At 43.7% G+C, this 17664-nt stretch overlaps 1 protein-coding gene across 1 annotated transcript in view; it reads left to right on the forward strand.

Annotated features, from left to right (window-relative positions):
- Nucleotides 1-17664, forward strand: part of AMOTL1 (angiomotin like 1) — a 183951-nt gene that overhangs the window by 24410 nt on the left and 141877 nt on the right. Inside the window, exon 2 of the mRNA XM_069759173.1 lies at nucleotides 15164-15269. Within this exon, the coding sequence (XP_069615274.1) occupies nucleotides 15197-15269 (73 nt within the window). The 5' untranslated portion in view covers nucleotides 15164-15196. The remainder of the gene's footprint in view (nucleotides 1-15163; nucleotides 15270-17664) is intronic.

The raw sequence follows: 17664 nt of genomic DNA on the forward strand, positions 1-17664 counted from the left end.
CCTGTGTCCTGAAACACCCAAATGTCTAGGGGAAAAAAAAGACTGAACACAGAGCTGAGAAAAAAAAATTATGTCAGAACTTCTTTTTTCCCTCTATTGAGAATCATTAGGTTGGCTCCTTGTACTGTTATGTAGGCAATCCAGTGACACAGTGTGCCAGCAATCAGAGCACATACAGTGATCTGACAATAACCCAAAAACAATAGAACGAGCTCTGAGACGTGGAATCTCTGTAGACCGCAATACCTGAACCTAACCTAAACACAACTAAAGGCAGCTGTGGATTGCGCCTGACACTACCTATGCAACTCGGCACAGCCTGAGGAGCTGACTAGCCTGAAGATAGAAAAACAAGCCTGACTTGCCTCAGAGAAATACCCCAAAGGAAAAGGCAGCCCCCCACATATAATGACTGTTAGCAAGATGAAAAGACAAAACGTAGGGATGAAATAGATTCAGCAAAGTGAGGCCCGATATTCTAGATAGAGCGAGGATAGCAAAGAGAACTTTGCAGTCTACAAAAAACCCTAAAGCAAAAAACCACGCAAAGGGGGCAAAAAGACCCACCGTGCCGAACTAACGGCACGGCGGTACACCCTTTGCGTCTCAGAGCTTCCAGCAAAACGAAATGACAAGCTGGACAGAAAAAGTAGCAACAAAAGCAAAGAAGCACTTATCTAAGCAGAGCAGCAGGCCACAGGAAAGATCCAGAAGCTCAGATCCAACACTGGAACATTGACAAGGAGCAAGGAAGACAGAATCAGGTGGAGTTAAATAACAAAGCAGCCAACGAGCTCACCAGAACACCTGAGGGAGGAAGCTCAGAAGCTGCAGTACCACTTGTGACCACAGGAGTGAATTCAGCCACAGAATTCACAACACTCACAGTCCTATGATCGGAACATTATTGAAAATCTGCGGTTAGACCTCAAAATAGCAGTGCATGCAAGACGACCCAGGAATCTCACAGAACTGGAAGAATTTTCCAAGGAAGAATGGATGAAAATCCTTCAAACAAGAATTGAAAGACTCTTGTCGGGCTACAAAAAGCGTGCTACTAGGGGGTGCTACTAGGTACTAACAATGCAGGGTGCCCAAACTTTTTCATCGGCCCATTTTCCTTTTTGCAATTTTTAAAATGTAAAAGATTTAAAAAAATGTTTTACCTAAAATACAAAAGAAATGTGTAATCTTTAACTTCAGGCCTTTTAGGAATAATTTCATCTTCAACTTGCTTAACCCCATTTCTGACATCAGGCGTACTATCCCGTCGAGGTGGTATGACCACCGACGGGATAGTACGTCTGACGCGATTAGACGCGCTCACGGGGGGAGTGCGGCCGATCGATCCCGGGTGTCAGCTGACATCCGGCACTATGTGCCAGGAGCCGTCACGGACCACTCCTGGCACATTAACCCCCGGAACACTGCGATCAAAGATGATCACAGCGTTCCGGCGGCATGGGAAAGCATGGCGCAGGGAGTTGGCTCCCTGCGTGCTTCCCTGAGATCCTACCTCCTCTTCCCTGCAGGCCCGGATCCAAAATTGCTGCGGGAGGCATTCCGGGTCCAGTGCCTGTCAGGTCAGATCAGATCAGCGGTCTGTCACTATAATGCGATGTCCCCCCCCGGGGCAATTAAAAAAAGTTAAAAAAAATAATGTTTACATGTGTAAAAAAAATGTATATATTGTTCCAATAAATACATTTCTTTATCTAAAGAAAAAACAAAAGTACACATATTTAGTATCGCCGCGTCCATAATGACCCGACCTATAAAACTGTCCCACTAGTTAACCCCTTCAGTGAACACCGTAAAAAAAACGCACAAAGCAAAAAACGATGCTTTATTATCATATCGCCAAACAAAAAGTGGAATAACATGCGATCAAAAGACGGATATAAATAAACATGGTTACGCTGAAAATGTCATCTTGTACTGCAAAAAATGAGCCGCCATGCAGGATCATCAGCGAAAAAATAAAAAAGTTATAGTCATCAGAATAAAGCGATGCAAAAATAATTATTTTTTATATAAAATAGTTTTTATCATATAAAAGCGCCAAAGCATAAAAAAATTATATAAATGAGGTGACGCTGTAATTGTACTGACCCGAAGAATAAAACTGCTTTATCAATTTTACCAAACGTGGAACAGTATAAGCATCCCCCAAAATAAATTCATGAATAGCTGGTTTTTGTTCATTCTACCTCACAAAAATCGTACTAAAAAGCGATAAAAAAAGTCACGTGCCCGAAAATGGTACCAATGAAAACGTCAACTCGTCCTGCAAAAAACAAGACCTCACATGACTCTGTGGACCAGAATATGGAAAAATTATAGCTCTCAAAATGTGGAGACGCAAAAACTATTTTTTGCAATAAAAAGCGTCTTTTAGTGTGTGACGGCTGCCAATCATAAAAATCAGCCAAAAAAAAACACTATAAAACAATGACAATTTCTCCTGTTACCCTTGGGAAAATACAAAACTGGGGGCTAAAAAATAATTTCAGGACAAATTGGACAACAACTTTTGGGGTCCAATTTCTCCTGTTACCTTTGGGAAAATGCAAAACCGGGGGCTAAAATATAATTTTTGTGGAAAAAAAAAGATTTTTTTATTTTCACGGCTCTGCGTTACAAACTGTAGTGAAACACATGGGGGTGCAAAGTTCTCACAACACATCTAGATAAGTTCCTTGGGGGGTCTAGTTTCCAATATGGGGTCACTTTTGGGTGGTTTCTACTGTTTAGGTACATCAGGGGCTCTGCAAATGCAACATGATGCCTGCAGACCAATCCATCTAAGTCTGCATTCCAAATGGCGCTCCTTCCCTTCCGAGCCCTCCCATGCGCCCAAACGGTGGCTCCCCCCACATATGGGGCATCAGCGTACTCAGGACAAATTGGACAACAATTTGTGGGGTCCAATTCCTCCTGTTACCCTTGTGAAAATACAAAACTGGGGGTTAAAAAATAATTTTTGTGTAAAAAAAAAAATTATTTTCATGGCTCTGCGTTAGAACCTCCAAGTGTTTCACTACAGTTTATAAGTTCTCACAACACATCTAGATAAGTTCCTTAGGGGGTCTTCTTTCCAAAATGGTGTCACTTGTGGCGGTTTCAATGTTTAGGCACATCAGGGGCTCTCCAAACGCGACATGGCGTCGCATCTCAATTCCAGACAATTTTGCATTGAAAAGTCAAATGGCGCTCCTTCCCTTCCAAGCTCTGCCGTGCGCCCAAACAGTGGTTTACCCCCCACATATGGGGTATCAGTATACTCAGGACAAATTTCATAACAACTTTTGGGGTCCAATGTCTCCTGTTACCCTTGGTAAAATAAAACAAATTGGAGCTGAAGTAAATTTTTTGTGAAAAAAAAGTTAAATGTTCATTTTTTTATTAAACATTCCAAAAATTCCTGTGAAACAAAATGTTGTTTTGAGAACCTTGAGGGGTGCAGTTTTTAGAATGGTGTCACACTTGGGTATTTTCTATCATATAGACCCCCTCAAAGTGACTTCAAATGTGATGTGGTCCCTAAAAAAAATGGTGTTGTAAAAATGAGAAATTGCTGGTCAACTTTTAACCCTTATAACTGGTTCCAAAATTGTGCTGATGTAAAGTAGACATATGGAAAATGTTACTTATTAAGTATTTTTTGTGATATATCTCTCTGATTTAAGGGCATAAAAATTCAAAGTTGGAAAATTGCGAAATTTTCAAAATTTTCTCCAAATTCTCGTTTTTTCACATATAAACACAGGTAATATCAAATAAATTTTACCACTATCATGAAGTACAATATGTCACGAGAAAACAGGGTCAGAAACATCAGGATCCGTTGAAGCATTCTAGAGTTATAACCTCATAAAGGGACAGTGGTCAGAATTGTAAAAACTGGCCCGGTCATTAACGTGCAAACCACCCTTGGGGGTAAATGGGTAAATTTTTCACAATAACAGTATTTTTGACCAGGGGTGCCCAAACTTTTACATGCTTTCCCTGTATATTGTGAAGGTATATTTTAATTATGAAACAACCCATTTCAGGTTATTGTTGGGAACAATGGGGTCACTGGGAGAAACTATAGAAGTTCACCTGAATCTTAGGGGAGATCCCCCTTCAAGTCGCGGCCCTTTTTCATTTTTGCGTTTTCGTTTTTCGCTCCCCTCCTTCCCTGAGCCATAACTTTTTTATTTTTCCGTCAATATGGTCATGTGAGGGCTTATTTTTTGCGGGACAAGTTGTACTTTTGAAAGACACCATTGGTTTTACCATGTCTTTTACTAGAAAACAGGAAAAAAATTCCAAGTGCGGTGAAATTGCAAAAAAAGTGCAATCCCACACTTGTTTTTTGTTTGGCTTTTTTGCTAGGTTCACTAAATGCTAAAACTAACCTGCCATTATGATTATCTAGGTCATTACGAGTTCATAGACACCTAACATGTCTAGGTTATTTTTTATCTAAGTGGTGAAAAAAAATTCCAAACTTTGCTAAAAAAAAAAGAAAAAAAAAAAAAAGCCATTTTCCGATACCCGTAGCGTCTCCATTTTTCGTAATCTGGGGTCGGGTGAGAGCTTATTTTTTGCGTGCCGAGCTGATGTTTTTAATGATACCATTTTTGCACAGATACGTTCTTTTGCTCGCCCGTTATTGCATTTTAATGCAATGTCGCGGCGACCAAAAAACGTAATTCTGGCGTTTCGGATTTTTTTCTCGCTACGCCGTTTAGCGATCAGGTTAATGCTTTTTTTTAATTGATAGATCGGGCGATTCTGAACACGGCGATACCAAATACGTGTAGGTTTTTTTTTTTTTTTAATTGTTTTGTTTAGGATGGGGCGAAAGGGGGGTGATTTAAACTTTTATATTTTTTATATTTTTTTCATATTTTTAAAAACATTTTTTTTTTACTTGTGCCATGCTTCAATAGCCTCCATGGGAGGCTAGAAGCTGGCATAGCCTGATCGGCTCTGCTACATAGCAGCGATCATCAGATCGCTGCTATGTAGCAGAAATGCAGGTGTGCTGTGAGCGCCGACCACAGGGGGGCGCTCACAGCAGACCTGCATCAGTAACCATAGAGGTCTCAAGGACCTCTATGGTTACCTTCCTGATGCATCGCCGACCCCCGATCATGTGACGGGGGTCGGTGATGACGTCATATCCGGCCGCCCGGCCGGATGCGGTAGTTAAATGCCGCTGTCTGTGTTTGACAGCGGCATTTAACAGGTTAATAGCGGCGGGTGAATAGCGATTTCACCCGCCGCTATTGCGCGCACATGTCAGCTGTACAAAACAGCTGACATGTCGCGACTTTGATGTGGGCTCACCGCTGGAGCCCACATCAAAGGGGGAGACACGATATGAGCAGTACATGTACTGCTCATGTCATGAAGGGGTTAATGTACATGATGTATGATAGTTAAAAGACTTTTTAGAAGCTGAACCTTGGTCCTGGACCCTAATGCAAAATCTAAAGCAGACCACTTGGAGGCTCAGGGACTTGGATGAGACTGCTATTGCTTTTCTCCCAAATCTTTGTAGATTTTACACTGGAGCCCAAGGACATTATATTACATCTCTGACTGGGCTGCCAACAGGAATTTTAGGGCCCCATACTGGCAAAGCTTTCAGGCACCCTTGAGACTCTACCCAGGCTCCACCACCAGCCCTGCCTCCATCTCTTGAACCTTCCACAGTCCCACTGCCCACTCTTGGAAAAACTCCACTTCTGCACCACGTCCTCACCAATCACACATTAACAGTTCCCATCACCAGATCACAAATTTAGCCAGCAGCCTTTGTTTTGTAAAAAAATATTTTTTTTAAGCCGCCACAAGTGGACTCTTTTAGCCGGGCCCTACTCTACTGTAACTTATTAAACATTTGTTAAAATCTCCAATACTCTTTAGGTATAGTTTTATTTATTTTTCAATTTTTAAAATTACCAATAATATCACATACAAGGAACATATACCACAACAACATGAGCATGCTACATATTACCTCCACATAGTGACCAAATAATAGCATATACAAGTTACACATACCGCCACACCATGACCAGACCACATATTACCACCACAGTGATGGAATAATACCACATACAAGGAACAAATACCACCACACCATGACCAGACCACATATTACCACCATGTAGTGACCGAATACTACAATACTGATCATTAATTAAAAAAAACAAAATACTAATATTACCGTGGAGAAACAGTTCCACTTTCGAAGGTTTCAGAGGCATCTCCGCCTTGAGGTTATCTTCTGGGAAGTTTGACGGCTGCTGGAGTTTTTTGCTGCCTTGAGACCTCCTGGCTGCATTTCTTCCTCCACTTGTGTTCCATTCTGCCCCACTGCGGAGGACGAAGCCATAGAAGCCATAGAACCGGCCATCATATTTGATTGGGAAGCCACACTTCATTGCACCCTTACCATGGCCAAACAATTCAGTGCACCTTCTCACCTACTTGTTTTGCATCTATCTCTGCCAGCGAATGTAGGAAATAGATAGAAAACTAATCATTGGGACATGAGCAAAAGTCAATAAAATATGAATGACAAGGCAGCTACATACCATAGGAAGATCATTAAATGGCTGAGAGATCCATGATAAGAAGGTTGGGACATTTCCTTTTTACGTATGGGCTGTATCAATCCTAAGACACAGGTGGGTGTCTTACTAAGCCTTAAATAGGTCTAGGGCAGTGTTTCTCAATGCAAGTCCTCAAGACCCCACAACAGGTCACGTTTTCAGGATTTCCTTAGTATTGCACAGGTGATAATTTCATCACCTGCTCAAGCATTAATTCCATCGCCTATGCAATGCTAAGGAAAACCTGAAAACATGACCTGTTGTGGGGTCTTGAGGACTGGAGTTGAGAAACACTGGTCTAGGGAGATGAGGTCATTGAGCCACATCAGACCACTTACAAATCACAGAGTGGAGAACAACAGAGGGACCTAGAAAAAGAGGAAGGAAGTGGAACCCGGGATACCTTAGGACAAGTGTGTAACACAGTCTTTTTTTCCAGAAATTGATTGAAAAGTTATGTGAAAGACTGAGATCATGCTCTCCACCTGAGTGTGCTAAAAATGTGACTAATGGCGCCACTAAAAAGTATACTAGGATTGGGCCTCTTGTAGCCCTGTCAAGCAGGAGAAAGGCCCCCAATAACCATTTCCTATCCCTCTGAGCCAGAACACCACAGCGAGGGTCAAGGGCAAATAGCTTCCACTAGCCGAAGCCAGGGTAGATCAAATTTTGCTCCTAGCATCTGTCTGGGCTGCCACACATGCAAGAACTAGGATCCGCCAGGGAAGGGAGGTCGAAGGAGGGGCGGGATAGAACCTGCTGGCTACACACTTCCCCACTAGAACAATCAGGAGGGAACCAGTAAGGGAACTGCACCCTCAAAAGGTCTAGTGACTGACACACCACAGTGACAGGGTGACACACAAGTGAAAACAATCAAAATAAATAGTGAAGGTTGCCCGGTGTAATACCGGTGTAACAGGCCATATTAACCTCCCCACCCAGAATTTACCCGGGGTTAAAGTGGCCACATTATACCCCGGGTATATTCTGGCCTAGGCCAAACTATACCCCAGGGTATAAATTGGACTAGGTCAGTTTATACCCCTCTGGGCCAGAATATACCCCAGCTGCTGTAGATCAGATTTTTCAGGCTTTTGAGAACCATTGAGTGATATACTTAATAACGGGGCCCCAGTCAGTGCACAGGGGCCCCAGGCAGCACACAGGACTGAGTGATACTCAAGAACGGGGCCCCAGGCAGCGTACAGGGGGAGCAGAGATAGTGAACGAACGGGGTCCCAGGCAGCACACTGGCCCCAGACAGCACACGGGGCAGAGACACCGAACGGGGTCCCAGGCAGCACACGGGGCCCCAGGCAGCACACGGGGGGCAGAGACAGCAAACACGGTCTCAGGCAGAATACAGAGGCCCTTGGCAGTGCACGGGGCCCCAGGCAGCACACGGGGTCCCAGGCAGCACACAGGGGCCCCAGGCAACACACTGGAGACAGAGAGTGAACTGGGCCCCAAGCAGCGCACGGGGCCCCAGACATCACACAGGGGCCCCAGACATCACACAGGGGCCCCAGACATCGCACAGGATTGAGTGATATACTTAAGAACTGGGCCCCAGACATCGCACAGGATTGAGTGATATACTTAAGAACTGGGCCCCAGACATCGCACAGGGGGTCCCACACAGCTTACAGGGGGTCCTATACAGCACACGGGGGGTCCCAGACAGCGCACAGGGGCCCTGCGTGCTGTCTCTTCCCCCCTTGAATGCTGTCTCTCCCCCCCTTCTGCGCTCTCTCTGCCCCCCTGTGCGCTGTCTGAGGTTCCATGCGCTGTCTCTGCCCCTCTGTGCACTGCCTGGGGCCCCTGTATGCTGTCTGGAGCCCATGTGTGCTTCCTGGGGCCCTGTGCACTGCCTGGGGTCCCGGTGTGCTGCCTCGGGCCCCATGTGCTCCGAGGGGCCCATGTATGCTGTCTCTGGCCCCTGTGCACTGCCTGAGGCCCCTGTGTACTGCCTGGGGTCCTGTGCACTGCTTGGAGCCCCCGTGCGCTGCCTGGGGCCCCTGTGTACTGCCTGGGGTCCCAGTGCACTGCCTGGAGCCCACTGTGTGCTGCCTGGGGCCCTGTGCGCTGCCTGGAGTGCCGTGTGCTGTCTGGGGCCCCCGTGCACTGCCAGGGGCCACTGTATGCTGCCTGGGACCACTGTGCACTGCCTGTCACCCTGTGCGCTGCCTGGGGCCCTGTGTGCTGCCTGGAACCCCCGTGAGCTGCCTGGAGCCCCCGTGTGCTGCCTGGGACTCCGTTCACTGTCTCCCCCCCATGTGCTGCCTGGGCCAACTGTGTGCTGCCTGAGGTCAGGTGCACTGCCTGGGGCCCCCTTATGCTGCCTCGAGCTCCATGGGCTGCCTGGGGCCCCGTATGCTGCCTGGGACCTCGTTCCCTGTCTCTGCCCCCGCATGCGCTACCTAGGGCCCCATGTTCTGCCTGGGACCCCGTGTGCTGCCTGGGGCCCCGTTATTGAGTATATCACTCAATGGTTCTCAAAAGCCTGAAAAATCTGATCTACAGCAGCTGGGGTATATTCTGACCTGGAGGGGTATAATCTGGCCAAATTCAATTTATTCCCCGGGTATATTCTGGGCTGGGGGTTAATCTGGCCTGTTACACCAGTCAGACCTTTAATCGGGAATTAGAAAATTTCCCATCCTAGCTAAAAGGGTGTGTTCCTAAATAATTATGAAAATGTAAAGTAATAGTGCAAAAATTGCTGAAATAAATGCCGTGACATCTGAAATATACAGTACAGACCAAAAGTTTGGACACACCTTCTCATTTAAATATTTTTCTGTATTTTCATGACTATGAAAATTGTACATTCACACTGAAGGCATCAAAACTATGAATCAACACATGTGGAATTATATACTTAACAAAAAAGTGGGAAACAACTGAAATTATGTCTTATATTCTAGGTTCTTCAAAGTAGCCACCTTTTGCTTTGATGACTACTTTTCACACTCTTGGCATTCTCTTGATGAGCTTCAAGAGGTAGTCACCAGGAATGGTTTTCACTTCACAGGTGTGCCCTGTCAGATTTAATAAGTGGGATTTCTTGCCTTATACAGTAAATGGGGTTGGGACCATCAGTTGTGTTGTGCAGAAGTCTGGTGGATACACAGCTGATAGTCCTACTGAATACACTGTTAGAATTTGTATTATGGCAAGAATAACGCAGTTAAGGCTACTTTCACACTAGCGTCGGAATTCGGCCTGTCGCATTGCGTCGGGCCGAGATTCCGACGCTAGCAGGGTGCAGCGGATGCATTCTCCGGCCCATCCGCTGCCCCATTGTGAGGTGCGGGGAGGTGGGGACGGAGTTCCGGCCGCGCATGCGCGGTCGGAAAAAGCGGTCCGTCAGGAGCAAAAAACGTTACATTTAACGTTTTTTGCTCCCGGCGGTCCGCCACAACACGGCGCAACCGTCGCACAACGGTTGCGACGTGTGGCAAAGCGTCGCAATGCGTCGCTAATGTTAATCTATGGGGCAAAAACGCATCCTGCAAACAACTTTGCAGGATGCGTTTTTTGCCATAAACGACGCATTGTGACGTCTGGCAAAAAACGCCAGTGTGAAAGTAGCCTAAGTAAAGAAAAACGAGTGGCTATCATTACTTTAAGAAATGAAGGACAGCCAGTCTGAAAACTTGGGAAAGCTTTGAAAGTTTCCCCAAGTGCAGTTGCAAAAACCATCAAGTGCTACAAAGAAACTGGCTCACATGAGGACCGCCCCAGGAAAGGAAGACCAAGAGTCACCTCTGCTTCTGAGGATAAGTTTATCCGAGTCACCAGCCTCAGAAATCGCAGGTTAACAGCAGCTCAGATTAGAGACCAGGTCAATGCCATGCAGAGTTCTAGCAGCAGACACATCTCTACAACAACTGTTAAGAGGAGACTTTGTGCAGCAGGCCTTCATGTTAAAATAGCTGCTAGGAAACCACTGCAAAGGACAGGCAACAAGCAGAAGAGACTTGTTTGGGCTAAAGAACACAAGGAATGGACATTAGACCAGTGAAAATCTGTGATTTGGTCTGATGAGTCCAAATTTGAGATCTTTGGTTCCAACCACCGTGTCTTTGTGAAACGCAGAAAAGGTGAACGGATGGACTCTACATGCCTGGTTCCCACCGTGAAGCATGGAGGAGGAGGTGTGATGGTGTGGGGGGGCTTTGCTGGTGACACTGTTGGGGATTTATTCAAAATTGAAGGCATACTGAACCAGCATGGCTTCCACAGCATCTTGCAGCGGCATGCTATTCCATCCGGTTTGCGTTTAGTTGGACCATCATTTATTTTTCAACAGGACAATGACCCCAAACACACCTCCAGGCTGTGTAAGGGCTATTTGACCAAGAAGGAGAGTGATGGGGTGCTACGCCAGATGACCTGACCTCCACAGTCACCAGACCTGAACCCAATCGAGATGGTTTAGGGTGAGCTGGGCCACAGAGTGAAGGCAAAAGGGCCAACAAGTGCTAAGCATGTCTGGGAACTCCTTCAAGATTGTTAGAAAAACATTCCCGGTGACTACCTCTTGAAGCTCATCAAGAGAATGCCAAGAGTGTGCAAAGCAGTCATCAAAGCAAAAGGTGGCTACTTTGAAGAACCTGGAATATAAGACATATTTTCCATTGTTTTACACTTTTTTGCTCAGTATATAATTCCACATGTGTTAATTCATAGTTTTGATGCCTTCAGTGTGAATGTACAATTTTCATAGTCATGAAAATACTGAAAAATCTTTAAATGAGAAGGTGTGTCCAAGCTTTTGGTCTGTACTGTATATAACTTATTATTATTATTACGGTATTTATTATTATAGCGCCATTTATTCCATGGCGCTTTGCATGTGAGGAGGGGTATACATAATAAAAACAAGTACAATAATCTTAAACGATACAAGTCACAACTGGGACAGGAGGAGAGAGGACCCTGCCCGCGAGGGCTCACAATCTACAAGGGATGGGTGAGGATACAGTAGGCGAGGTTAGAGCGGGTCGTGCAGTGGTTTGGTCGAGCGGTGGTTACTGCAGGTTGTCGGCTTGTCGGAAGAGGTGGGTCTTCAGGCTCTTTTTGAAGCTTTCGATGGTAGGCGAGAGTCTGATATGTTGTGGTAGAGAGTTCCAGAGTAGGGGTGATACGTGAGAGAAATCTTGTATACGATTGTGGGAAGAGGAGATAAGAGGGGAGTAGAGAAGGAGATCTTGTGAGGATCGGGGGTTGCGTGCAGGAAAGTACCGGGAGACGAGGTCACAGATGTATGGAGGAGACAGGTTGTGGATGGCTTTGTACGTCATGGTTAGGCTGCCGTCACACTAACTGTATTTGGTCTGTATTTCACCTCAGTATTTGTAAACCAAAACCAGAAGTGGAACAAAATAGAGGAAAAGTATAATAGAAACACGTCACCACTTCTGTATTTATCACCCATTCCTGGTTTTGCTTACAAATACTGATGTAAAATACTGACCGAATACTGATAGTGTGACGGCAGCCTAAGGGTTTTGTACTGGAGTCTCCGGGTAATGGGGAGCCAGTGAAGGGATTGACAGAGGGGAGAGGCCGGGGAATAGCGGGGGGACAGGTGGATTAGTCGGGCAGCTGAGTTTCACATAACTCTTGCCATTGGGCAAATTATATGGAGGAACTCAAATAAATAAACTTTTACAAATTTATTTCAAAATTGCAAAGTAAGATAAGAAAAATGCATAACAATGTAATTTTAATTGTTTGCAAAAAGTAAGGGTTATGCATTCTAGGGTTATGTGGGATTGAAAAGTGATGGGGGAGATAAAGAAACATCGGTGTCTTCTCTATCAGCATAGACAGGATGATGGCATGAAGCACCAGGATCAGGAGGGGTTTTTTGACTGTAGACACCTATCCTCTATGTATGGCTAGGCTCGTTTTTTATTTATTTATTTATTTTACATTTCCACCTTTTTTTGTTTTATTTTCCACACCAATTGTACATTTTATTAAAAAAATGCAAAATATAATTTAAAAAGAACTGACATCGTCTCACGATTTTAGGTGACAAAATCATATGATATGTCTTAGGAATATGATCATTTTATTACAGCAGGAGACAAAGACCTGGAGGTAAAGGGACCAATCAAATATTAACATGGGCACCACCACCATAGTTGTAAGCCCCTCTCATTATCACTGTAATACATCTCCGCTCATATTCCACAATGTTCCTGGGCTCTGTTCTAGAAATGAAAGGAGCCCTTTGTTAGGGCGGACATGACCTCCGACTGGTTGACTTTTTGACCTCTCTTAAGGAGGTCACACACTCAAGTGGCTTCCTGAGCAATTAGAGGCAGGTAATTAAGCTATGGAGGTTGACCTGGACAAAGCAGAACATCCTCCTAGCACCCGACATACAAAAATATACCTTTTTTTGCAGACGCAATTGAGGAATGGATTGTGCATTGTTTAATTTGTGGTTACTCGCCATGATTAGTATCAGGAGGGGGCAGGGAGCTGTGGTTTCCAGTTGGTATTAGGCTATGGCTGCTGATGTGGCCTCAAAAGGACAATGGAGCATTATATTGTTGGAACCCGTATAGTTTTGTATATTTACAAACAGCAGTAATGCAATCAGAAGTATTGCCAGACGGGTTTTGGACGCCTGTTGGCACAAGGATCTGGGTATGAGTGTTGCCTGTACACATGCTTACCCTATACTTACAGCTGAAGAAGTAATAAACCCAATTTGTTACTCCTTGATAGTTCCTCCTCTATTAATGCCATACATTATAATAAGACACCATCAGTCTTTTTGAGATAACTCCTTTAAAAGTGGGTTTCTGCTTTAGACTTGTTAGAAGGATTTCTTGTCTGGCAATAAATTGATCACAAACTGTTCTAGTGCTGGGACCCTCCAGCGATCAGCTGTGATTGGTAGGGAATACGGAGAATGTGTTCAAAATTCCCTGCAGCGCCTCGACAGGGCAAATAAAGCCTTACAGGAGTGACCATACAAGCCAATGGGTTGTCTGTGTAATGTAGGAGAGGTCAGGTCCTCCAGAGCAAGAGCTAAGTCTGGCCAAGAGATGGGGATTATTAATTCTGAATTAGTTTATGGGGTATATAGAAAAAGAAAGGACAACTACTTTAAAAGGAATGAGTCTTCACATAAAAAAAACACTGTTTAAAGCTAATTTTATGCTAAATGCATTTAAAAAAATAGTAATGATTTTTTTTTTTTTTTCACATAACAATCTGTATTACAATAAAAGTTTTAGAAGTCTTGCAATTTCCACACTTCCATAGGGCTATCCTGGTCTCCTACTTCCTATTCTTTCAGCAAATCCATGTGATCTCGAGCAACCATATTGTGACTCTGACCCTGTGTTGTGTATTGAAGTGAGCGAAGGAAGGGGGAGGAGGGGAGCTGTGACATCACCTATTGTGATTGGTGGATATTGTGATACCAGCTGAATACTGAGGTTTAAGCTGTCATTGTAATCCGGCTTCTGATGATAATGAGGTTTCTGAAAAGTCTTCTGTAAATATCAAGAAGCATGAGGTTAAAATAACACCAGTGATTAGTGTAAAAATTGCAAGATTTAATCTTTTTAATGCAGATTGAAAAACACAAAAGGTGATAAATAAAAAAAAAAAAAACATCTAATACAAAAACTTAATTTATGCAATAAGTCTTTTTGTGATGACACAAGTATATAATCCAGCTAATCTAAGGTTTGTCATTCACATTGCACCTATTTCCAATGTTATTGCACTGCTTATTAATACTTGAAGGGGGTCGTAACATTATTTTAGGGAATTAAAGGGTTTGTACCAAGATTGGGGGGGCGATTGCCGAAACCCCCAAAGATCCAGAGATCGGGAATAGAGTAGATCCCGAGTATGCGCACCTCCGCTGCATTCATTCCCAATGGGAGTTCCATAAACAAGATTGTCTGTCTCTGCCAGTCCCATTGAGAATCGATGCCTCTGCTCCATGGAGGTTTGAAAGCCCTCTTCTCAGGATCTGTGAGGGTCCCAGTGGTTGGACTTCTAACAATCGGTCCATACCATTTAATATTTAAGCATTGTCCGTAAATATTAAAGAGTATTAGACATTCAATACATTATCCTGAATTTCTAGCAAAGCCCTTTAGAGATTGCAATTCACTTAAAACCAACTGGGTGGCCGCACGTAGACATATATAATATAAACATCACCCAACAGAGTATCATAAAAAAAATTAAAGCTGGTCATCATATGCCACTCATCTCGGGATATGTCAAGCCAAGAATAAAGGCAAGGAAGGAGATTAGTAATGGTATAATATGTTCTCCAAAATAAATTAAGCTGCATTTTAGAAACCAAGGGTGGTTAGACCATTCTGAAAATTCTGCCTAGAGTACTAGGAGAGCTTGTACCACGTCTGGTTGTCATTATAAGTTTGTGCTGGCCTTTACCTAACTATAGAGGACACTTAGATTGCAAGACAGCAGATATGATGCAACTGAAATTCTTGGTGCCCAATGAGTTAATGTAATATCTTTGATTTCCTTAGGTGCCATCACACCAACTGATTTTTTGTGGGACCATGGATGAGAGATGGCTGCAGGATGACATGGGCAGAATACAGCCCATTGTTCATCGCATGGGATCAAGACGAGGTATGGATTTAGTTGAGATATTATACCGAAGTGCAAATAATTTTTAAAGACGTAAAAGAAAGCCTTGTCATATCCATCATAGGTACATTCTAGAAGATCATTACAATGTGTTTGATGGTCACTCCAGAGACCTCAAACTTCGGTAAATACTGAATGTGAGAAATAACCATTAATTCTTAACGTAGATTTTAACTTTAAGTGTCTTGTAGCCCATGACCACCAAGAACGTTCTGCTGGGCCAGTCTAACTTTAGTCCAAGTAATTATCTTTCTCTCCCTGAATGCTGTAACTAAAAGAGCATTTGGCACATACTTAACACCATCAGACTGAAATGATCTAATGTTGGTTTCATTGAATTTTAAAGATCTGTTGGAATCTCCATAAGAGTGTGAGACTTTGGTGAAGTATCTACAAGAGTGTAAAAATCTGATGGTGTTTCCACAACAGTGTAAATATACCGTAGCTTGTTGTCTCCGAGAATACAAAAAATTGGTGGCTCTATGAGAGTGTAAAGATCTGATGGTACCTTCACAACGTCATGAAGATCTGGGGATACCTCAGTAAGAGTGTCAAGATCTAAAGGTGTTTATAAAAGATTGTGAAGATTTGGTTGAGTTTCTATAGGAGTGTGATCTAGTGGTGTTCCTCTATGATTGGGAAAATCTGGTAGTGATTCAATAAGAAGTGTGAAGATCTGGTGGTGTCTTAACAAGTGGGTAAAGATCTGATGGCATCTCTACAAGAGTGTGAATATCTGGTGATGTTAGCCCATGAATGTAAAGATCTCATGATGTCTCCACAATGCTATGAATATCTGGTGATGCCTCAATAAGAGAGTCAAGATCAGAAGAGTGTCAAGATCTGGTGTGGGTCTCCATAAAAGGGTAATCTGATGGTGTGTCCATAAGAATGAGAACATGTTATGGTGGCTCCATGACAGTGTAAACATCCGTTAGTATCTCCAAAAGAGTATGATGATCTGGTGATGCATCCATAATAGTGTAACAATCTGATGGTGTTATCATAAAAGTATAAATATAGATTGTTGTTTCCAAGAATGGTGCCTCCAGGAAGATGTGAAGATCTGGAGGTGTTTGCACAACAGGTTAAAGTTCTGATGGTGTCTATATATGACCATGCAGATCTGGTGTTTTCTGCACAAGAGCATAAAGATCGGTTGGTGTCTGCACAAGAGGGTCAAAATCTGAAAGTGTCTTCTCTGAAGGTGTGAAGATTTTGTGAGGATTCTAGAGTCTAAATATCTGGTAGGGTTTTCATAAGAGCGTTATTTGGTGGTGTCTATTCAATGAAGTGAAAATCTGGTGGTGGTTCCATAGAAATGGGAAGATCTGGTGGTGTCGCCATGAAAGTGTAAGGATGTTCTGGTTTCTCTATGAGAGTGCAAAGATCTGTTGAGGTCTTTAAGGCCTGCTCCAGACAGCTGTAATGAGGCCTGAAACCAGTCAAATGTATATAATTTGCTTTATTTCCTTAGATGAAGAACATTTTTTTGGAATTGTTCTATTGCATGGCTAGACTGCCGATACAGGATGCTTCAAACTTCCCTATCTAATAAGCTGTAATAAACCTGAAATGGTTGTGGTGTGTTTGACTTTGCTGGAGGGTGTGAGCTATAAGTCTGAGGTTTCTATTCACAAACTGTAGCTAGACATAGCCTCTGGGCTTCCCTCCGGTGCTTCCTTTCACATCAATCACTGCTAATATAAACTGAGGTAATGCCAACTTCCCATACTTACTACAACAAGAAAAATTAAGAAGACATAAATAGAGCTTATATATTGCAATACTATCACCAATATGCTGGGTTATCTGTACAACAGAAAATATAGTAGAAAGTGTGCACTTTGCATAGTCACTGTGCATTGAATTACCTTATCTGCTTCTGATTCAATCAAAGCTGTGATGAATTGTAAGGTAAAAGGAGGAAGGTGGAGGTGGAAGCCTGACAGCTCTTAATAAGGCTTCCATGATCAGCTTGGCTGAAGAGACTCTGCTTAGCAGGTCCCAGAGGAACCCTGGCCTTCACCCTTTAACCTTTATGTAGAGATCTGGACTTATGCAGGGCCCCCTGGGTTACAGCCACAGAGTGGCTGCTGGCCGGTGGAGTGAACTGGCAGATGATATTTGATATGTCGGGTCAGAACCAGAGGGGGCTAAGTCAGCACAAAATCTGAAGTCAGGAATATGGTCAAGAAGAAGCTGAGATACATGCCAAGAAGACCGGGTCAGAGTCAGACTCATAAGGCAGACAGGACATCTAACCAGTCCAAAGTTAGTAACCAGAAGCAACGGTAGACCGAAACAGCAGACCACGGTCAGAATAGTCTTATCCCTGGCAGCTAGCAGCATACTCCATAGGGTTTAGACAGGATGT

This window comes from Ranitomeya imitator, chromosome 3, assembly GCF_032444005.1.
Source record: "Ranitomeya imitator isolate aRanImi1 chromosome 3, aRanImi1.pri, whole genome shotgun sequence".
Taxonomy (NCBI): domain Eukaryota; kingdom Metazoa; phylum Chordata; class Amphibia; order Anura; family Dendrobatidae; genus Ranitomeya; species Ranitomeya imitator.